This window comes from Coregonus lavaretus (assembly GCF_964263955.1).
Source record: "Coregonus lavaretus genome assembly, chromosome: 36".
Classification (NCBI taxonomy): Eukaryota; Metazoa; Chordata; class Actinopteri; order Salmoniformes; family Salmonidae; genus Coregonus; species Coregonus lavaretus.
The window spans coordinates 28,247,436-28,271,296 of NC_140023.1; the positions used below are offsets into that span (position 1 = coordinate 28,247,436).

General features: G+C 44.3%; 1 protein-coding gene across 2 annotated transcripts in view; it reads left to right on the forward strand.

The window, feature by feature from the left end:
- LOC311110979 (arginyl-tRNA--protein transferase 1-like) overlaps positions 1 to 8,377 on the forward strand; it is a 183,068-nt gene extending 174,691 nt beyond the window's left edge. For both annotated transcript variants that reach the window (XM_084153638.1, XM_084153637.1), the window contains exon 12: positions 2,264 to 8,377. In XM_084153638.1, coding sequence (XP_084009764.1) covers positions 2,264 to 2,442 — 179 coding nt within the window. In that variant the 3' untranslated portion in view covers positions 2,443 to 8,377. The remainder of the gene's footprint in view (positions 1 to 2,263) is intronic.
- Positions 8,378 to 23,861: the final 15,484 nt, after the last annotated feature.

The window sequence follows — 23,861 nt, forward strand, 5'->3', positions numbered from 1 at the left end:
TTCAATGGCTGTACGAAGATGCTGGATATTGGCGGGAACTGGAACAAACTGTTGTACACGTCGATCCAGAGCATCCCGAACATGCTCAATGGGTGACATGTCTGGTGAGTATGAAGGCCATGATAGAACTGGGACATTTTCAGCTTCCAGGAATTGTGTACAGATCCTTGCGACATGGGGCCCTGCATTATCATGCTGAAACATGAGTTGATGGCGGCAGATGAATGGCACGACAATAGGCCTCAGGATCTCGTCACGGTATCTCTGTTCATTCAAATTGCCATTGATAAAATGCAATTGTGTTCGTTGTCCATAGCTTATTCCTGCCTATACCATAACCCCACCGCCACAATGGGGCAATCTGTTCGCAACGTTGACATCAGCAAACCGCTCGCCCACATGACGCCATACACGTTGTCCGGCATCTGCCCGGCACAGTTGAAACTGGGATTCATCCACGAAGAGCACGGTTCTCCAGCGTGCCAGTGGTCATCGAAGGTGAGCGTTTGCCCACTGAAGTCGGTTACGATGCCGAACTGCAGTCAGGTCAAGACCCTGGTGAGGACAACGAGCACGCAGATTAACTTCCCTGAGACGGTTTCTGACAGTTTGTGCAGAAAGTATTTTGGTTGTGGAAACCCACAGTTTCATCAGCTTTCCGGGTGGCTGGTCTCAGACAATCCCGCAGGTGAAGAAGCCGGATGTGCCGGTCCTGGGCTGGCGTGGTTGCATGTGGTCTGAGGTTGTGAGGCTGGCACAAGGGACACCTGTATAATGATCATGCTGTTTAATCAGCTTCTTCATATGCCACACCTGTCAGGTGGATGGATTATCTTGGCAAAAGAGAAATGCTCACTAACCGGGATGTAAACAAATTTGTGCACAAAATATAAGATAAATAAGCTTTTTATGCTTATTGACAATTTCTGTGATCTTTTGTTTCAGGTCATGAAACATAGGACCAACACTTTACATGTTGCGTTTTATAAATTTTTGTTCAGTGTAGATAATTCTGTTCACTGTGTTCTTACACATTTATGCACCTGCTCTCCGCTGGCCCCTCTCCTCCTTAGCTCCTGCTAGACTAGAATAGCTTGTTGGAAATTTGAGCATTTCTTAAACTAATAGACTATTCGAGGAGGGATGCAAGCTTGCTCTTGTTCGTTGAATGTTAAATGAAGCAGCCAAAAGAGTGAAAGAAGAGCAAGAATGTGCAATGGCGATAGGTTAAAGCATGTAAGCTATTTATTCAGACCCATGAACATTCAATCCTCGTCTGTATCTTATTCTAGTCCTATATTATTCAAGCATGTCATTACAATAATGAAGATAAGGACAACGAAACATATTTCATTTAACGGTTGAAAGTGAGGAAGGAATAAAGGAACAATAGATGGAAGAGTGGGAAATATTCTAAAGTTAGCCTAATACATCATGTAAAATAGGCCATACTGTTATTCAAAATTCAAATCATTATTCGCTAGCCTATAATTGTACGTTTGTAGGCAGCATGTCCTGCACCAGCATCACGTGTTTTCTCCCAGCTTCATGGGTTGAAAGAGGTGCGTTATTCCAGTCCATATAATACAATACAGTAGTCCTAAAGTAATAGTCTACTCTCAAAAAGATTACTGGAGCTTATTTACCGAAGAGAGCATAGGCTACATCTATGGGCTTTTATGTTTTGCTGTTGTGCGGTAAAGCCTGTTATATGTAGCCTATTGGATAATGGCACAATCATTTGGGATTAAAATGTCCCTAATGTAGGGCTCGTCTCGCTCAGGTAGCATCAGGCTTGAATTTTCATGCCTATCAAAGCTCTTATCGAGACATATTTAAAATGTTCTGCCACCCGGACCCTGCTCCTTTCCCCCGGCACTATCAGGACCGCATCAGACTGATATGATTTGCTTGTTGGGCCATGGGGTGGGGACTTTCGATGGGTTGGTTCTGGGGGTGTTGGAACCGAATCTGATGGTTGTCTGACTCTGCTGTATATAATTTCAGCTTTAAATGGCACATGATTCTGTCCAACGGTTTTATATGCTTTAGAATGACACTTGCGGTTTTGGCTGGAAATACCCGGGAGGAAAGGGATTTATTCTTGGGGTGAAACATTTTATAAAATACCGGGAAAATATGAAACCCTTAGTCAGGTAGAATATGGAATCAATCATCTCGGCTCAATTCAGTCTATTTCTATCCGCAATGTTCAGAACGTTTCACATCACTGAATTCACCACTGGTCTGTCTTTCTGTCCAGGTGATACACATGTACTGAAGGACCTGGGTCGTGCTCTGGTGCTGTACAGACGGAAGGTCATGCCCTACGCCGCCTACGCCCGCAAACGCAAGGGCTCCAACGACGAGATGGAGGTGGCACAGTACGCCGGCCTGGTGGGCCAGGTCTGCGCTGAGAGGATCCTGCTATACCGGGCGTAACCCACTGGGGGCACCACCGCCACCCTGCACCTTGATCCACTACACCAAAATACACCTCCCAGCAAATGTGTCTGTCTTTCTGCCTGTCTGTCTTTTTGTCGATCTGTTTAGGGTTGTATTCATTAGGCATCAAATGAAAGAAAACTGAGTGAAACAGGAATGGACTGACTACCTGAACTTGTCAAATAGGAAACGCTCGTGTTCATTTTCCTTTGCAAAATGTTTTGCGATGGTGTGCCCTTACGAATACAACCCATGTGTCTCTGTCTGTCCCGCTGTCTTTGTAAGTGCTTTCCGCTGCTTCACTCTACAATAGCCTCACCAAGTTTAGCTCTACTACACATAGGCCGAACCAACACATTCAAGTATGTACGTGCCTTCAGAAAGTATTCACACCCCTTCACTTTTTCCACATTTTGTTGTTACAGCCTGAATTTTAAATGGATTAAATTGAGATTGTGTCACTGGCATACACACAATACCCCATAATGGAATTATGTTTTTAGAAATCAAATAACACAATAAAAAAAATCAAATAACACAATAGCATTTTGATTAGTTTGTTACTGTAGGCTAGTCAAGATCACTTTCGCAGTCAAAAAGCAAACGGAGATCTACCGCTCAGAATTTTCTTAAAACATGACTTAAAACATTAACCTAATAAAAATAGTTTTGTAGTAATGAAGTTTGTGCGGTAGGCCTAATACATTATCACAGCATATTGGCTATATGCCTGGCCTGCCAATATTGTTCTTCTCAGACCATATTATATTTCAAAACTCGAGCTTTGATAACAAAATTCATCAGTTGGTGTAGCACTTGCGGGGCACAGCTGAGCATAAATTGAAATATTGTTTTCAAATAATTTGCTTTTTTATTTTACTGGACTAATGGTACACTACATGACCAAAAGTATGTGGACACCTGCTCGTCGAACATCTCATTCCAAAATCATGGGCGTTAATATGTAGTTGGTCCCCACTTTGCTGCAATAACAGCCTCCACTATTCTGGGAAGGCTTTCCACTAGATGTTGGAACATTGCTGCGGGGACTTGCTTCCATTCAGCCACAAGAGCAGTAGAGAGGTCGGGCAATGATGTTGGGCGATTAGGACTGGCTCACGGTCGGCGTTCCAATTCATCCCAAAGGTGTTCGTTGGGGATGAGGTCAGGGCTCTGTGCAGGCCAGTCAAGTTCTTCCACACCGATCTCGACAAACCATTTCTGTATGGACCTCGCTTTGTGCATGGGGGCATTGTCATGCTGAAACGGAAAAGGGCCTTCCCCAAACTGTTGCCACAAAGTTGGCAGCACAGAATCATCTAGAATGTAATTCTATGGTGTAGAGTTAAGATTTCTCTTCACTGGAACTAAGGGGCCTAGCCTGAACCATGAAAAACAGCCCCAGACCATTATTCCTCCGACACCAAACTTTACAGTTGGCACTATGCATTTGGGCAGGTAGTGTTCTCCTGGCATCCGCCAAACCCAGATTTGTCCGTCGGACTGCCAGATGGTGAAGCGTGATTCATCACTCCAGAGAACGCATTCCACACTGCTCCAGAGTCCAATGGCGGCAAGTTTTACACCACTCTAGCCGACGCTTGGCATTGCGCATGGTGATCTTAGGCTTGTGTGCGAATGCTCGGCCATGGGAACCCATTTCATGAAACTCCCAACAAACAGTTATTGTGCTGACGTTGCTTCCCGAGGCAGTTTGGAACTCGGTAGTGGGTGTTGCAACCGAGGACAGACAATTTTTACGCGCTTCAGCACTAGGCGGTCCCATTCTGTGAGCTTGTGTGGCCTACCACTTGGCGGCTGAGCCGTTGTTGCTCCTAGACGTTTCCACTTCACAATAACAGCACTTACAGTTGACCGAAATTTGACGAACTGACTTGTTGGAAAGGTGGCATCCTATGACAGTGCCACATTGAATGTCACTGAGCTCTTCAGTAAGGCCATTCTGTCAATGTTTGTCTATGGAGATTGCATGGCTGTGTGCTCGATTTTATACACCTGTCAGCAACGGGTGTGGCTGAAATAGCCGAATCCACTAATTTGAAGGGGTGTCCACATACTTTTGTATATATAGTGTACCTGCATCTGATGGTAATAGGGCTTTCAAGACACCTGGAACTCTGAATAAACGAGGCAAATCATGACGTCTGTGAACTTCAGGTCGGAAAGTCGGAGCTCTAGAAAGATGCCAGAGTTTCCGAGTTCGATGACCATTCAAACCGATTTTTCCCAGTCTGATCTCGTTAATTTTTTCAAGTTCCCAGTTGTCTTGTACATGGTATTCATCTCAGCGGAGGGAGAGAGCAGCAGAGGGTCCACCTCTCACGGTCCCTGCTCTCTCTTTCCTTTCCTCCGATGAGACTGACCAGAGAGAGGGAACACAGATTTCCACCTGATGGCCAAACTCGAGTCGCACCGCATCTGCCTCAGGCACAAATTCATGTTGTTCCTATGACCGGAGAAAGTGAAATACTCTGCAATATTAAAATAGACACACAGCTAATAATAATGAAACACAGGGCTATCGATACACTTGTCTACTCATTCATTGCAGCTGCAGTGCGAGTGGAAGTAGAGGGAAACGTGTTTTATGTTTTGTAATAGTGTTGAATAAAAACAGTGTTGACAGTGCTGAATAAAACTTAGACATGAACTCATAAAAACAGCAGCTCTTTGCTGTATTCTTTGACAGTCTCTCTAATGGTAATGATTTTAAATCTCACCTAAGCTAGTATCAAACTTTGCTGTGGCCGGGGTCGTGGAAGCTGTAGATATGCACAGTGATTTGAGCTATCTGATTGGCCAGCGCAGTATGCACACTCAATTTAGCCACAGATCTCCAGGAGTTAGTATTTTCAGACAAATGAAATTATTCAAAATGGGAACACTTTGCCTACCCGGTGCTTCTGAAAAAAAGGTGCATCTACCGCCAACAGCGCAAAAAAAGAAACGCTATGCCTTTATTGTGAATTATTGTCAGCTCCTGCTTACATTGTCTTCACTCAATGGCATCAGTTGGATTTCATTTAGCTGTTATCCCTTGTCCTAACAGTTGACCTACATCTTAGTAACTTTCACTTTCTTGACACACTTTGACATACCTTTGTTTGGTTGTAGTGCATACTAGTTTTTTTTCTTTGTGTCCCCGTCGTCTTGTCATTCAAGCATGGTGGTGGCTGCATCATGTTATGGGTATTCTTGTCATCGGCGAGGAATAGGGAGTTTTTTTAGGATAAAAATAAACTGAATAGAGCTAAGCACAGGCAAAATCCTAGAGGGAAACCTGGTTCAGTCTGCTTTCCAACACTGGGAGACAAATTCACCTTTCAGCAGGACAATAACCTAAAACACAAGGCCAAACATACACTGGAGGTACTTACCAAGACTACATTGAATGTTCCTGAGGGGCCTAGTTCGAGTTTTGACTTAAATAGTCTTGAAAAGCTATGGCAACCAACTTGACATACCTTGAAGAATTTGAAAAATAATGTGTAAAATATGTACAATCCAGTGTGCAAAGCTCTTAGAGACTTACCCAGAAAGACTCACAGCTGTAATCGCTGCCAAGGGTGATTCTAAACATGTATTGAATTGGGTGTGAATACTTATGTAAATGAGATATTTCTGTATTTCATTTTCAATGCATTTGCAAAAATGTCTAAAAACATGTTTTTACTTTGTCATTATGGGGAATTGTGTGTAGATGGGTGAGAGAAAAAACATATACACTGCTCAAAAAAATTAAGGGAACACTAAAATAACACATCCTAGATGTGAATGAATGAAATAATCTTAAATACTTTTTTTCTTTACATAGTTGAATGTGCTGACAACAAAATCACACAAAAATTATCAGTGGAAATCAAATTTATCAACCCATGGAGGTCTGGATTTGGAGTCACCCTCAAAATTTAAGTGGAAAACCACACTACAGGCTGATCCAACTGTGATGTAATGTCCTTAAAACAAGTTAAAATGAGGCTCAGTAGTGTGTGTGGCCTCCACGTGCCTGTATGACCTCCCTACAATGCCTGGGCATGCTCCTGATGAGGTGGCGGGTGGTCTCCTGAGGGATCTCCTCCCAGACCTGGACTAAAGCATCCGCCAACTCCTGGACAGTCTGTGGTGCAACGTGGCGTTGGTGGATGGAGCGAGACATGATGTCCCAGATGTGCTCAATTGGATTCAGGTCTGGGGAACGGGCGGGCCAGTCCATAGCATCAATGCCTTCCTCTTGCAGGACCTGCTGACACACTCCAGCCACATGAGGTCTAGCATTGTCTTGCATTAGGAGGAACCCAGGGCCAACCGCACCAGCATATGGTCTCACAAGGGGTCTGAGGATCTCATCTCGGTATCTAATGGCAGTCAGGCTACCTCTGGGCTGTGCGGCCCCCCAAAGAAATGCCACCCCACACCATGACTGACCCACCGCCAAACCGGTCATGCTAGAGGATGTTGCAGGCAGCAGAACGTTCTCCACGGTGTCTCCAGACTCTGTCACATCTGTCACATGTGCTCAGTGTGAACCTGCTTTCATCTGTGAAGAGCACAGGGCGCCAGTGGCGAATTTGCCAATCTTGGTGTTCTCTGGCAAATGCCAAACGTCCTGCACGGTGTTGGGCTGTAAGCACAACCCCCACCTGTGGACGTCGGGCCCTCATACCACCCTCATGGAGTCTGTTTCTGACCGTTTGAGCAGACACATGTACATTTGTGGCCTGCTGGAGGTCATTTTGCAGGGCTCTGGCAGTGCTCCTCCTGCTCCTCCTTGCACAAAGTCGGAGGTAGCAGTCCTGCTGCTGGGTTGTTGTCCTCCTACGGCCTCCTCCACGTCTCCTGATGTACTGGCCTGTCTCCTGGTAGTGCCTCCATGCTCTGGACACTACGCTGACAGACACAGCAAACCTTCTTGCCACAGCTCGCATTGATGTGCCATCCTGGATGAGCTGCACTACCTGAGCCACTTGTGTGGGTTGTAGGCTCCATCTCATGCTAGCACTAGAGTGAAAGCACCGCCAGCATTCAAAAGTGACCAAAACATCAGCCAGGAAGCATAGGAACTGAGAAGTGGTCTGTGGTCACCACCTGCAAAACCAGTCCTTTATTGGGGGTGTCTTGCTAATTGCCTATAATTTCCACCTGTTGTCTATTCCATTTGCACAACAGCATGTGACATTTATTGTCAATCAGTGTTGCTTCCTAAGTGGACAGTTTGATTTCACAGAAGTGTGATTGACTTGGAGTTACATTGTGTTGTTTAAGTGTTCCCTTTATTTTTTTGAGCAGTGTATTTAATCCATTTTGAATTCACGTTGTAAAAAAAAAAAATACTTTCTGAAGGCACTGTATTGCATCACCTGACGGCCTCGTCGATGCTATTATATCTGAATCACGTTTGATAGATGTCCGTTTTATCCATAATACGCAAGGTTTCAGATTAACAATGTATGTGAACTATTTAGTTGTGAACTATCAATCCAGTTGATTAAGACTCAAATCTTGGTTACAGGGAACATTCATTTCAGTGTAATTTTGATTTCATGATGTGTTTCACTTTCACCCCACGGAAAGCAGCAGTAACCATCACCTTATTTTATGGCAGGGCTTCCTAACCCAGCACAGGGCATGGTTCTCCTCGGTACTGATTTGGGATCAGACTATGTACTGATCTACAATCAGTGAAGTTGAGGAGAATCTGAAAGTTGCTGCTTCACTCTGAGGATTAGGCTCATACACGCCACACCCACAAACCACACTGAAATGAACATGATCTGGTTGTATTCCTGTGAAGTAAACATTTCTGTGTGTACTGTATGCTTGTTTGTCATTGATATTTATAGCTTTATTTGCTCTTTTATTATTGATACTGTTATTTTGTTTCAAATAAAGGGATGAAATATCCTATTTCTTATTTGCGTTTGTGGTTTTCACTCTATGCAAATCATGTACAGGCCAGCCTGCAAGGAACCTGGAGAATGGAGAATGGGGTTTTAGGGGTATTTCCTTGAATGGATGGACAGGCACACGCACACAGACAGGTGCGCGCGCACGCACACGATCCAGTCCAATGCACACAAAAGCACAAATAGAAGTGTCAATTTGCACAGGCAGACACTGTATAAAACTAACACATACTGATGTGGTTGGGGCTTGTTTGAGTTGGGCCAGATGACAGGTGTCATATGTGAGCTGGCAGAACATGAATGCAAATGGCCTCTGTGCTTCCAAAAGAGTGTCAACGGCAGGCAGCTCCAGGCCAGAGGCAGAGCAGAGCCAGGCCAGACCCACGTCAGCAGGCTAGCCTCCAGCTCTGAGCTAGGCGCTATGCTAACACTGGGCCAGGCTTGTGTTCATTAAGGCACATCAAAATAATAATTGCAACGGAACATTTCAAATAAGGCACTTCTTACTGGTGCCTAATGAACACTACTCAGGTCTGAGCTATCCTACGATACACAGGCAGGGCCAACACACTCAGCCTAATCGAAGTGAACATTCAATTAGAAGCCAGATGTGTTAAAGCCATTCCTGATGCTGGGACAGTTGGTAATTTCTGTTGTGCCTTTAACCCAGAGCAACGGCTGGGTGGCCCTCTTATTCACAGAGGAGCTTCAGCTAGCCTTGAGTTAAAGTAATACACACTCAGTACAGTTGTGTTTTAACCACAGACAGAGCCTCAGCCAGCCTCGGGTTCGAGCAACACACACACACGCACAAAGAACAGTTGTGTTTTAACCACAGACTCTGGGAGTGAGTCAGTGAGTTTGACCCTGGACAGTATCTATCTGTCTAGCAGGCCTGCTCAGCTCTTTGCTGTTTTCCAGAGGCTGTTTCAGCCACCCTGTCTGCAGCCAAGCTTGAAAAGCAACCAGCTCACTGAAAGTAAAAAGAACAAACCTATCCTGGTTCCAGGTCTATTTGTGTTGTCTTGCCAACTATGGCCATTGCAATGAAATTACTAAGGAGTTGGCAAGACAGCACAAACAGATCTAGAACTAGGCTAGAACAAACCCATCACTCTTGGGGAAAAAAACACTTTCTTTAAGACCTGTCTGTTTGCGTCCCAAATGACATCCTATCCCTATAATGCACTAATCTTGACCAGAGCCCTTTGGGCCCTGGTCAAAAGTAGTGCACTATAAAGGGAATAGGGTGCCATTTTGGACGCAGCCACATCTGTCCTTGGGAAATAGGTTAGAGTGACAGGCGAATTATCCAGGAAGGGAACACCGGCGCTGACTGGAGCCATATTGGACCCAGTGTTCCTCTCCCACATTAGCCACGCTTTCCCCCGGACCTCCCTCCCACAATCATCTATCCCCCGTGTGTGTGTGTGTTTTGTTTGTGTGTCCCAGACACAGACACTCTCTTGGGCCTGTCATGAACGGTAAGTCCTGGTGGACCACTGGACAACAAACACGAGGGCTCATGCCAACACAACGATGTGGGGGCCTCCCCCTCCTGTCTAAATACTTGGCTTGGCTCACCCGACAATTTTCTGTTAAATCCATATAAGACAAAGACAACCTCTTCTATAACTTCTCTAATGAGGGTTCAGTCTTTTTAAAAGAAAGTAAACCTGGAAATTCCATAGAACATCTGAATAACCTGCTAAATAAAGGCTTTCTTTTCACTGTTTACGTCGCAAATGACACCCTTTTCTCTACATAGTGTGTTACTTTTGTCCAAAACCCTATGGGAGCTTGTCAAAAGTAGTGCACTATATTGGGAATGCATTTGGGATGCAAACACTGTCTTCCTGTTTGTAAACGGTATGTCTCTGTCACAATACTATTTGATCTCTCTCTGTCTTTTTCTGTCCTCTTGAGTTTATTTTTACTCAGGCTTTCAGTCACTAACTGCGGGGACAGTGTGTGTGTTGTGTTTACTCTCTCTGGCCCTTGTGTACATGGGCAGCTTGTAGCTTGTTTTGATTGGCCACATTAGTACAGTATGAATGCACAAGTCTTTGTGTGTCTGTCTGTGCGTATATGCATGTGTTTGTGTGTGTGCCTGTGTATGCCTGCCTGTGCATATGCACGTACAGACATATGTGCACGAGTGTGTGTGTGTATGTATACAGTGTTTGTTCAATCTCGGCCTCTGTGGACGTGTTGTGTTCGTGGTTGTAGCATGTTTGTACTGGCAACCCTCGCCAGCCCCCAGCCACACAGCGGAAGTTCCCAGGCCAAAGGAAGTGCTGGGCTCCTTTGTGAACAAGGCCCCCGGATTAAGCTTATCGCAGCCTAAATGCAGGCCCTTTCTGCTGAGGATTAACAGAGGGACAGAGGGGCGCCCACTCCCACTGGGTCCCTGTCACACAGATTCAACACACCACTACCAGCAGCCCCGGAGCCCGCGGACTATGGAGCTCGATGCCTCTATCTCTCACTCCAGGGCACAGGACATGATGAGTGGCCGTATTGTACAGAGAGAGACAACGTTTAAGTGATTAGTCAAAGTGATTATGGAAGCACGACGAATGCGCTTTGACATGGTTGACACTATATATACAAAAGTATGTGGACACCCCTTCAAATTAGTGGATTCGGCTATTTTAGCCACATCCGTTGCTGACAGGTGTATAAAATCGAGCACTGCGCCATGCAATCTCCATAGACAAACATTGGCAGTAGAATGGCCTTACTGGAGAGCTCAGTGACTTACAACGTGGCACCGTCATAGGATGCCACCTTTCCAACAAGTCAGTTTGTGAAATTTCTGCCCTGCTAGAGCTGCCCCGGTCAACTGTAAGTGGTGTTATTGTGAAGTGAAACGTCTAGGAGCAACAACGGCTCAGCTGCAAAGTGGTAGGCCACACAAGCTCACAGAATGGGACCGTCGAGTGCTGAAGCGCGTAGCGCGTCAAAATCGTCTACCGAGTTCCAAACTGCCTCTGGAAGCAACGTCAGCACAATAATTGTTCTTCGGGAGCTTCATGAAATGGGTTTCCATGGCCGAGCAGCCACACACAAGCCTAAGATTACCATGAGCAATGCCAAGCGTCGGCTAGAGTGGTGTAAAGCTCGCCGCCATTGGCCTGCACAGAGCCCTGACCTCAACCCCATCGAATGCCTTTGGGATTAATTGGAACGCTGACTGCGAGCCAGGCCTAATCGCCCAACATCATTGCCCGACCTCACTAATGCTCTTGTGGCTGAATGGAAGCAAGTCCCCGCAGCAATGTTCCAACATCTAGTGGAAAGCCTTCCCAGAAGAGTGGAGGCTGTTATAGTAGTAAAAGGGGGGGACCAACTCCATATTAATGCCCATGATTTTGGAATGAGATGTTCGACAAGCAGGTGTCCACATACTTTTGGTCATGTAGTGTACCTAGCTATCACAGTTATCAATATCAGTATTAGACCTATCCAGAATATTCAGAAAAGGAAAAGATTTGGCCTCTCCCTGATTTGACCAGTTTACATAAACCAAAGGGCTGGTTTCCCGAACTCAGATTAAGCCTACTCCTGGACTAAAAAGCATGCTCAATAGTGAATGTCTAATGAAGTCATGTTTTAGTCCAAGCACTACGCTTAGTGTCAGAGAAACTGTCCCTAAGTGTTTTTTGGCTATTGTTGTAAAAAGTAGCAGCTTGCTAAGGCAATAGTTGCAACAGGGCCCGATTCAATCAGATCCACTTTAGCCAACATCCGCATAGCTTTTGACGTTGTCCGAGGTGGAACTGTTTTCCAATGTCTCGCAAAAAATGGCACCTATTGGTAGATTGTTTTACTTTTTTTTAAGCAGTCACATAATAAGTTGCATGGACTCACTCTGTGTGCAATAAGTGTTTTTAACATAATTTTTTAATGACTACCTCATCTCTGTACCCCACACATACAATTATCTGTAAGGTTCCTCTGTCAAGCAGTGAATTTCAAACGCATATTCAACCACAAAGACCAGGGAGGTTTTCCAATGCCTCTCAAAGAAGGGCACCTATTGGTAGATGGGTAAAAATAAAAAAGAGCAGACATTGAATATCCCTTTGAGCATGGTGAAGTTATTAATTACACTTTGGATGGTGTATCAATACACCCAGTCACTACAAATATACAGGTGACCTTCCAAACTCAGGGATTTCACCATGAGGCCAATGGTGACTTTTAAACAGTTACAGAGTTTAATGGCTGTGATAAGAGGGAACTGAGGATGGATAAACAACATTGTAGTTACTCCATAATACTAACCTAAATGATTGCGTGAAAAGAAGGAAGCCTGTACAGAATACAATATTCCAAAACATTAATCCTGTTTGCAATAAAGCACTAAAGTAAAACTGCAAAGAATGTGGCAAAGAAATTAACTTTTGTCCTGAATACAAAGCCTTATGTTTAGGGCAAATCCCACACAACACATCACTGAGTACCATTCTTCATGGCTGCATCATGTTATCGGCAAGGACTAGGGAGTTTTTCAGGATAAAAGCAAACGGAATAGAGCTAAACACAGGCAAAATCCTAGAGGAAAACGTGGTTCAGTCTTCTTTCCAACAGACACTGGGAGACAAATTCACATTTCACATAACCTAAAACACAAGGCCAAATATACACTGGAGTTGCTTACCAAGACGACGTAGAATGTTCCTGAGTGGCCTAGTTACAGTTTTGACTTATATCGGCTTGAAAATCTATGGCAAGACTGGAAAATGGCTGTCTAGCAATGATCAACATCCAACTTGACAGAGCTTGAAGAATTTTTTTAAGAATAATGCTAAAATATTACACAATCCAGGTGTGCAAAGCTCTTAGAGACACCCAGAAAGACACACAGCTGTAATCGCTGCCAAAGGTGATTCTAACATGTATTGACTCAGTGGTGTGCATCTCAGTGCTATAGGCGTCACTACAGACCCTGGTTTGATTCCAGGCTGTATCACAATCCGGCCGTGATTGGGAGTCCAATAGGCTAGCGTCGTCCGGGTTTGGCCGGGGTAGGTCGTCATTGTAAATAAGAATTTGTTCTTACCTGACTTGCCTAGTTAAATAAAAATAATAATACTTATGTAAATGATATATTTCTATATTTCGTTTTCAATAAATGTTCAACAATTTCTAAAAACATGTTTTCACTTTGTGATTATGTGGAATTGTGTGTAGGTGGGTGAGAAAATATATATATATATATTTAATCCATTTTGAATTCCGGCTGTAACACAACAAAATGTGGAATAAGTCAAGGGGTATGAATACTTTCTGAAGGCACTGTATGTATTTCGGAGCCCCCTATTTAGAAGTCCCTCTCCACGTACCCCTTGTTAACCCTCTCTCTCACCCTGTCCTCTGCCTTTCTCTCCCCTTCTTATAGCTCTCGACTACATTGTCTCTCTACTCTCTTCTACGCTCTACTTACCCCTCCCTCTCCTCTCTCACTCTTCTTGAATGTTCTCCTTCCCTCTGACACAGGGCAGCACACCTCTTTCTCCCAGCAAGCCATACATATTCCCAGTGGCATTAGAATACTAATGGACAGAGTGAATGGGATGAGTGTTAGGGTGGGGGAGACGGGGTCACCAACTACTCGCCTTTCAAATATGTGTGCTGTCTCCTCTAAAGAATATAAATCTTTGCCCTTTCTTTTTGTCAGGCCAAACCACATCCTCAACTCTCGACCCAAAACTACCAAACATGCTCCACCTTCAATTCCTACTGGAATTTCTCTTTTTCTCTTTTTCTTTCTCACCTTTTCTCCCTCCATACCTTTGCAGAGAAAATATATTTCCTTGATTGCCTTTAAAGAACCTCAGGTAGAGGTGAAGCTACCCTCCTAGCCTCCCCCTCTCCTTCTCACCCCCTCATCCCCCCTGAACCCATGAAACGTAGCTGCTAAATCTTGGCCTAGTGAATGATGCTGTTGTTGTAAAGGGAGTGCTTGGCATTTCAACGGTAACCTGCTGGGTCTGAGGGGGAGCTGGCCCAGGGAAGAGAACACTATAATGTCTATATTTACAGCTTGCCCAGGCTTACAAGGGCCCGGCAGGGCGGGTTAACTTTTAGCAACACACTGAGTGATTCAGATGACTGTTTTTCTATTAATGTTTTTTTTCCGACCCGGTACCGCGTCCATCGAGTTTGCGGCGAGTTTTATCCGAAAATAGAAAGTGACATATAATTTGAAAGCTACAGTCCTTGTCTTTTCGGAAATCAAACTCAAATCTTAGTGCTGGCAATGTCATATATATATATTTTTTTAATCTTTAGGAACAGCAATATTTACTTCTTTTTTTTTTTACCTAGACTTTTAAATCTCTTATTCCCCAACATGAAAAAACAACAACAGTCACATTGTTTCTGACACCTTTATCAGAATTCCACAGTTCCTACCTTTTTTAACAATACTAAGCATGTGTTTGTATGACTTATAATTTTGAAATGTACTCTATGAGGGTAGTATACAATATTTTGCGTTGTTTGGTGCCATGTTGCCACCAAAGGGCGTCAGAGTTTAAGAAGTTATTGGTGTTTATCTTTGTCTCAGAAAAAACATCCAACACAATCGTACTGTGTAGTGTCCTTTTTAAGGCAGCAAGCATTTCAGTCTCAATGACTGTTTGTAATGGAATTTTGTGTTGTTTAGCAAGGGTCCTGTGGTTGTTTACATTTATATAATTGCCTTCATTGTAAAAAGCAACAAGCGTACAACTGTTCACTCCTATAAATTTCCTTTGTCTACTAAAGACTTACCTCAGTCCTCACTCTCTCAATTTTCTCCTTTATTCACACTTCATTTAATGTTGTAAATTCAGCTGGCTCTCATATCTATCCAATAAAGTGTAAATTTTCCCCACTAATAGCCCATAATAACTTAATAACCAGTTTTTCCTAAAGGCAGCTATTGTTCTACGGATTAGGTTTCACTTAAGTAGTTTTACAGTATGTACCTTTGTAAATGTAATCCCAAAAAAAGAATCTGGAAAGGCACAATGCGTTTAGTCAACTCTGGAAATCACCAGAAAATGAATCGTTTTATATATATATTTTTTATTTTTTTTAAATCATTATCATTGTATCATTATAACATCTGTCTTCATCATAGAGGAACTATAATAATTTGTACAGTATGCATTTCCGGCCAAGAAAGGGAGTGAGAATAAAACGCATCTAGAGTGGCCAAATATTGTGTTCAACAATTTACTAACAACTAATATACCCATCAAAAGACGTTGGCCTATTTAATGATATAATAATATTTATTCTGTAGTAAACCTATAAGATCCCCCCCCCCCTCTCTCTCTCGCTCTATCTCTTCCCCTCTTTCTTTCCCACTTAGAGAATCCCACAGATGTGAATTGCCATTCCTGATTAGCCACACATTTGAGAAATGTCAGAAATGTTTCATGCACTGTGTCTCGGCTCTAGCCCTCTAGAAAAAGGCCAGTGATCATTGGCTTAGAGTTCACAGCGGAGTGTGTGCATGACATGGGCATTGTTTGTTTAGCATGTGGATCTAAGTTTGGACCCATGGAGATAAATGTATCTATGCTTGTGCCCACCTTTTCACTTACTTTGCTCTGTATTGTTTGGGGTTGTGTTGTCAGTTAAAATAATTAAATATATATATATATATATATTTTAAATATACACTGCTCAAAAAAATAAAGGGAACACTTAAACAACACAATGTAACTCCAAGTCAATCACACTTCTGTGAAATCAAACTGTCCACTTAGGAAGCAACACTGATTGACAATAAATGTCACATGCTGTTGTGCAAATGGAATAGACAACAGGTGGAAATTATAGGCAATTAGCAAGACACCCCCAATAAAGGACTGGTTTTGCAGGTGGTGACCACAGACCACTTCTCAGTTCCTATGCTTCCTGGCTGATGTTTTGGTCACTTTTGAATGCTGGCGGTGCTTTCACTCTAGTGGTAGCATGAGACGGAGTCTACATCCCACACAAGTGGCTCAGGTAGTGCAGCTCATCTAGGATGGCACATCAATGCGAGCTGTGGCAAGAAGGTTTGCTGTGTCTGTCAGCGTAGTGTCCAGAGCATGGAGGCGCTACCAGGAGACAGGCCAGTACATCAGGAGACGTGGAGGAGGCCGTAGGAGGGCAACAACCCAGCAGCAGGACTGCTACCTCTGCCTTTGTGCAAGGAGGAGCAGGAGGAGCACTGCCAGAGCCCTGCAAAATGACCTCCAGCAGGCCACAAATGTGCATGTGTCTGCTCAAACGGTCAGAAACAGACTCCATGAGGGTGGTATGAGGGCCCAATGTCCACAGGTGGGGGTTGTGCTTACAGCCCAACACCGTGCAGGACGTTTGGCATTTGCCAGAGAACACCAAGATTGGCAAATTCGCCACTGGCGCCCTGTGCTCTTCACAGATGAAAGCAGGTTCACACTGAGCACATGTGACAGACGTGACAGAGTCTGGAGACACCGTGGAGAACGTTCTGCTGCCTGCAACATCCTCTAGCATGACCGGTTTGGCGGTGGGTCAGTCATGGTGTGGGGTGGCATTTCTTTGGGGGGCCGCACAGCCCTCCATGTGCTCGCCAGAGGTAGCCTGACTGCCATTAGGTACCGAGATGAGATCCTCAGACCCCTTGTGAGACCATATGCTGGTGTGGTTGGCCCTGGGTTCCTCCTAATGCAAGACAATGCTAGACCTCATGTGGCTGGAGTGTGTCAGCAGTTCCTGCAAGAGGAAGGCATTGATGCTATGGACTGGCCCGCCCGTTCCCCAGACCTGAATCCAATTGAGCACATCTGGGACATCATGTCTCGCTCCATCCACCAACGCCACGTTGCACCACAGACTGTCCAGGAGTTGGCGGATGCTTTAGTCCAGGTCTGGGAGGAGATCCCTCAGGAGACCATCCGTCACCTCATCAGGAGCATGCCCAGGCGTTGTAGGGAGGTCATACAGGCACGTGGAGGCCACACACACTACTGAGCCTTATTTTGACTTGTTTTAAGGACATTACATCAAAGTTGGATCAGCCTGTAGTGTTGTTTTCCACTTTAATTCTGAGGGTGACTCCAAATCCAGACCTCCATGGGTTGATACATTTGATTTCCATTGATAATTTCTGTGTGATTTTGTTGTCAGCACATTCAACTATGTAAAGAAAAAAGTATTTAATAAGATTATTTCATTCATTCAGATCTAGGATGTGTTATTTTAGTGTTCCCTTTATTTCTTTGAGCAGTGTATTAATTATTTTAGATTTTTGACATCCACAACTGAAGTGTATTTTGGGTCACTAATATGTGACATGTATGAACAGTTTGAGTTCTCTGATTCACAACAACAGAGGTTTGTCGCCCCCTCAGGCTCGTGCAGTGGAGGAGATCTTCGTGGGCTATACTCAGCCTTGTCTCAGGGTGGTAGGTTGGTGGTTTGTTGATATCCCGCTGGTGGTGTGGGGGCTGCGCTTTGGCAAAGTGGGTGGGGTTATATCCTGCCTGGTTGGCCCTGTCCGGGGGTATCGTCGGATGGGGCCACAGTGTCTCCCGACCACCCCTGCCTCAGCCTCCAGTATCTATGCTGCAATAGTCTATGTGCCGGGGGGCTAGGGTCAGTCTGTTATATCTGGTGTTATTCTCCTGTCTTATCTGGTGTCCTGTGTGAATTGAAGTATGCTCCCTCTAATTAACTCTCTCTCCCTCCCCTCCCGGAGGACCTGAGCCCTAGGACCATGCCTCAGGACTACCTAGCCTGATGACTCCTTGCTGTCCCCAGTCCACCTGGTCGTGCTGCTGCTCCAGTTTCCACTCTTCTGCCAGCGGCTATGGAACCCTGACCTGTTCAACGGACGTGGTACCTTGTCCCAGACCTGCTGTTTTCAACTTTCTCTCTCTACTGCACATGCTGTTTCAACCTCTAAATGCCCGGCTATGAAAAGCCAAGTGACATTTACTCCTGATGTACTGACCTGTTGCAACCTCTACAACCACTGTAATTATTATTTGACCCTGCTGGACACCTATGAACGTCTGCTGATGTATAAAGGGCTTTATAAATACATTTGATGAAATTTGATGAAGGGCCTAGTGAGAAGAATATATTTATACTTCCTACTTCCAATTATTCTCTCTCTCTCTCTCTCTCTCTCTCTCTCTCTCACTCACTCTGTTTCTCTCTGTGTCCTCTCCTTCTCACCCCCTCTCTCTGGTCAGACCACCTGTAACCTTGTCCCTAGGCTATTGCTGGGGAGGAAGTCTGGTGCACAAGACTAGACCACCTGCACCACAGTTGATTAACACCCAGCGATGGGCGTACGGGCAATTTGCAGAAATGCTTAGCAATATAAATATTTTCGTTTCTGGCTAACGTCCGCTAGGCACCCCAATACCCCGGCTCTCAGCAACAGGAGAAGGCGTGGTTATGGCCTGTCTGCCTGGCATGTGCAAGTGGAGAGGGGGGCAGCTGGGATGGCACCACACCCTCATCCAGGGGCCTCATCCAAGACCACCACAAAATGGACACCAATGGAAGTCAGTTCACTTTGGGCAGTGAATAGTACCATCATCACTACTTGTTTGTATAATAATAGTAGTTACCATGAATTCAGTTCATTACTGACTGAGCAGGGAGGGAAACATGGTCCGTGGGGCCTGGCCACCTCAAGTGTTTAGGAATTAGTGGGCTGTGTTACGAGTGCTGGTATAGTAACGCCCAATAAGCAGACTGATTACACCTCAAATGGGTTCCTAGGTGTGGTTCATTTGGAGACCTTGAGGAGGGAGAGAGTTCACATCTGTGTAATGAGTTCTGTGGTTACCACTCTGCACCCTTAATTCCAACCAAATAAGGAGCACCAAACTACATTTCAGATATAAGGGGAGATTCAGTGAACCAAGAAACCCCGTTGGCATGCAGCTTAGCCTGCCCTGCTTTCCCCTCTCTCTCCTCCGGCTTCCAGCCAGTGTGGCTCTTGGACCAAGGCCCATCAGTGGTTCTGAGACCCGATTAGGAGGAGACGAGACTACTTTCTCTCCCCCGTTCGTTCTGGGTTCGCAGTGTGTGCGTGAGCTGACAGATTCTTCCAGAAGCTTATTACTGTGTATTCCAAAGCAAAGCCCATGACTCACATACCTAACCCAGCCCAGGTGGCCTCATACCAACCACTCACTGCCCTACCTGCTTTGATTCCACCTCCTTTGTTGTATTTTTCTAATCGCTTGCACATAGATGAGTTCCAATGACGTTGCAAAAACAAATGTAGGATTGACAGCTACTTTAGTTCAATAGTGTGGGTGGTAGCCAGTTGCGAAATAATCAATATTTGCTTTCACTGAGTTTGCCGTCTATCTAGTACAGAGGTCCTTCACTACAGTGACTGCATTCCTAAACGCTTTCAGGCGGCCATATTGTTACGAGGGGTCACTGCAACACGAAGACGGCAGCAAGCGAGTGTGTAGGTTCAGCAACCGATTGCTTAGGTCAGTATATGAGGCCGCAGCAATACAAAAAGCTGTTGGCAAGAGCGGTTTCTCAGAAAATATTCCCATCCGCTGGTGAGCAAGCAACACCAGCCAAAAATCCCTGCCTTGAACAGAGGATGTGCTGAATGTGCAAAAAAAAAAAAAAAGGGGGGAGCAGACAAAAAAAAGAGAGAAAATATATAGTGGGCTACCATGCAAATTAAATGCAGATTCTGTATATATTACTTTTTTTCATGTCACAAGTGGAAAAAAATGAAAATATAAAAAATGGAGAGAAATAAAGTGGGGCTGGCAGGGGCCCTTGTTTAGTTTGGCGGAAATCAGCCCAGTACGGTTACAGCCCGATCATTATCCAGGAATCCAGAGAAACGCAGAAACAACCCCAACGCCTTTATCTCCTTCTCCTCCTTCACTCTTATTTATTTATCTCATTCTCTTCCTCATTATTTTTTCTCTCTTCTCCTTCTCGCTCTCTTTGTCGTTCTCTCTGTCTTTATCCTCCTCTCCCCCTCTCTCTGTCTCTCTCCCCTCTCTCACTCTCTCCCCCTCTCTCTGTCTCTCTCCCCCTCTCTCTGTCTCTCTCCCCCTCTCTCACTCTCTCCCTTGCTCTGTCTCTTTCCCCCTCTCTCACTCAAATCAAATCACATTGTATTTGTCACATGTGCCGAATACAACAGGCGTAGACTTACTGTGAAATGCTTGCTTACGAGCCCTTCCCAACGATGCAGAGTACAACAAATATTGTAACACAAGAGGAATAAAATACTCAAGAATGAAGCTATATACAAGGAGTACCAGTGCCAGATCTATCTGCAGGGGTATGAGGTATTTGAGGTAGATACTGTGCCTTCAGAAAGTATTCATACTCCTTGACTTTTTCAAAATGTTGTTGTGTTACAGTCTAGATTTTTTTTGCCACTGGCCTATACACAATGCCCCATAATGTCAAAGTAGAATTATGTTTTTCAAAATTTCTACAAATTAATTAAAAATGAAAAGCTCAAATGTCTTGAGTCAATAAGTATTCAACCCCTTTGTTATGGCAAGCCTAAATAAGTTCAGGAGTAAACATTTGCTTAACAAGTCACATAATAAGTACTGTGTGCAATATTTTTTTTAAATTTTTTAATTTAGTACGTTATTTATAGATTTTCAGATATGAGAACAGAAAAACAGTACAACCCCAACCCCTCATTCCCCCATCCACCCAACCACCCATTCCTCCCTCCCTCCACCCACCCACCAAGGCATCATACAAGGATATCACAGAAAAGTAAATTAAATAGGACAAAACATAAACAGTACAGAGGTCCTTCACTACCGTGGCTGCATTCCTAAAAGCTTTCAGGCGGCCATATTGTTACGAGGGGTCACTGCAACACGAAGACGGCAGCAAGCGAGTGTGTAGGTTCAGCAACCGATTGCTTAAGTCCGTAGACGAGGCCGCAGCAACACAGAAAGCTGTTGGCAAGAGCGGTTTCTCCGAAAATATTCCCATCCGCTGGTGAGCAAGCAACACCAGCCAAAAATCCCTGCCTTGGACAGAGGACGTGCTGAATGTGCAAAAATAAAAAAGGGGGGAGCAGACAAAAAAAGAGAGAAAAAATATAGTGGGCTACCATGCAAATTAAATGCAGATTCTGTATATATTACTTTTTTTCATGTAACAAGTGGAAAAAAAGGGAAAGATTAAAAATGGAGAGAAATAAAGTGGGGCTGGCAGGGGCCCTTGTTTAGTTTGGCGGAAATCAGCCCAGTTCAGTTACAGCCCGATCATTATCCAGGAATCCAGAGAAACGCAGAAACAACCCCAACGCCTTTATCTCCTTCTCCTCCTTCACTCTTATTGTCAAAAATGGTGGGCTTAGGTCTCTCTAGATATACCTTTCTCATTTGTGGGTTTGACTTATTCCAAATGAAGTTGGAAATGCAGCTGTCCAGTTGTTTGAACATCGACTTTGGTACAAAAACCTAGGTAGTGCAGTCATCTTAACAGAATGAATGTGACCTGCTAATGAAATGGGAAGAGACGACCACCTTATGAAATCCTGCTTAGTGCGCTCCAGGAGTGTTTTGAAGTCATATTTAAAGAGAGCCTTAAATGAGGGTGTGACCTTTATCCCCCAATAAGTAAAGACCTGATGCTCCACCTTAAACGGGAAATTGGCATACCCAATACCTTCTGCTAACTGATTAATGGGGAGTAGCACACTTTTTGTTAGGTTTAACTTAGAACCAGAGAATGTTCCAAAACCTTGTACAGTGGCTTGCGAAAGTATTCACCCCCCTTGGCATTTTTCCTATTTTGTTGCCTTACAACCTGGAATTAAAATTGTTTTTTTGATTTACACAACATGCCTACCACTTTGAAGATGCAAAATATTTGTTATTGTGAAACAAACAAGAAATAAGACAAAAAAACTGAACTTGAGCGTGCATAACTATTCACCCCCCCCAAATTCAATACTTTGTAGAGCCACCTTTTGCAGCAATTACAGCTGCAAGTCTCTTGGGGTATGTCTCTATAAGCTTGGCACATCTAGCCACTGGGATTTTTGCCCATCCTTCAAGTTGGATGGGTTCCGCTGGTGTACAGCAATCTTTAAGTCATACCACAGATTCTCAATTGGATTGAAGTCTGGACTTTGACTAGGCCATTCCAAGACATTTAAATGTTTCCCCTTTAACCACTCGAGTGTTGCTTTAGCAGCATGCTTAGGGTCATTGTCCTGCTGGAAGGTGAACCTCCATCCCAGTCTCAAATCTCTGGAAGACTGAAACAGGTTTCCCTCAAGAATTTCCCTGTATTTAGTGCCATCCATCATTCCTTTAATTCTGACCAGTTTCCCAGTCCCTGCCGATGGAAAAACATGGTGTTCTCGGGGTGATGAGAGGTGTTGGGTTTGCGCCAGATATAGTGTTTTCCTTGATGGCCAAAAAGCTCAATTTTACTCTCATCTGACTCTCATATTTTTTTTTTGAACCCAACCCTGATCTGTACTTCTCCACAACTTTGTCCCTGACCTGTTTGGAGAGCTCCTTGGTCTTCATGGTGCCGCTTGCTTGGTGATGCCCCTTGCTTAGTGGTGTTGCAGACTCTGGGGCCTTTCAGAACAGGTGTATATATACTGAGATCATGTGACAGATCATGTGACCCTTAGATTGCACACAGGTGGACTTTATTTAACTAATTATGTGACTTCTGAAGGTAATTGGTTGCACCAGATCTCATTTAGGGGCTTCATAGCAAAGGAGGTGAATACATATGCACTCACCACTTTTCCATTATTTATTTTTTAGAAACACGTTATTTTTTTCATTTCACTTCACCAATTTGGACTATTTTGTGTATGTCCATTACATGAAATCCAAATAAAAATCAATTTGAATTACAGGTTGTAATGCAACAAAATAGGAAAAACGCCAAGGGGGATGAATACTTTTGCAAGGCACTGTATCATGTCCAAGAGATAGGGTATAGACTCCACAGGGTTAGAGATGTATAAAATAAGATTGTCTGCATATAAGGACACCTTGTGAGCTTTGTCACCCCTTAGTATTCCCTTAATCCTCTCCTCCACCCGCAGGGCAATAGCAAGAGGCTCAATAGCCATATCAAATAAGAAAAGGGGATAAACAGCAACCCTGCATGGCCCCTCTGTGGAGAGGGAAGTAACTGGAGGTAACATTGTTGGTGCGAACAGAGGCCATTGGGGACGAGTACAAAATCTTAATCCAGGAAAGGAATGACGGGCCAAACCCAAATCTCTCTAGTACTGTAAATAGATATTCCCACTCAACCCATTCGAAAGCCTTCTCAGCATCAAGAGAGATGATGACCTCTGGCTGTCGAGTTGAGTGGGTAGAATAAAGGACATTAAATAGCCGGCACATATTATAGAAAAATTGCCTACCTGAGATAAAGCCAGTTTGGTCAGAGTTACTTATATTAGGCATCACTGTCTCTAAACGGCGCGAGAGGGAAGCCATCAGA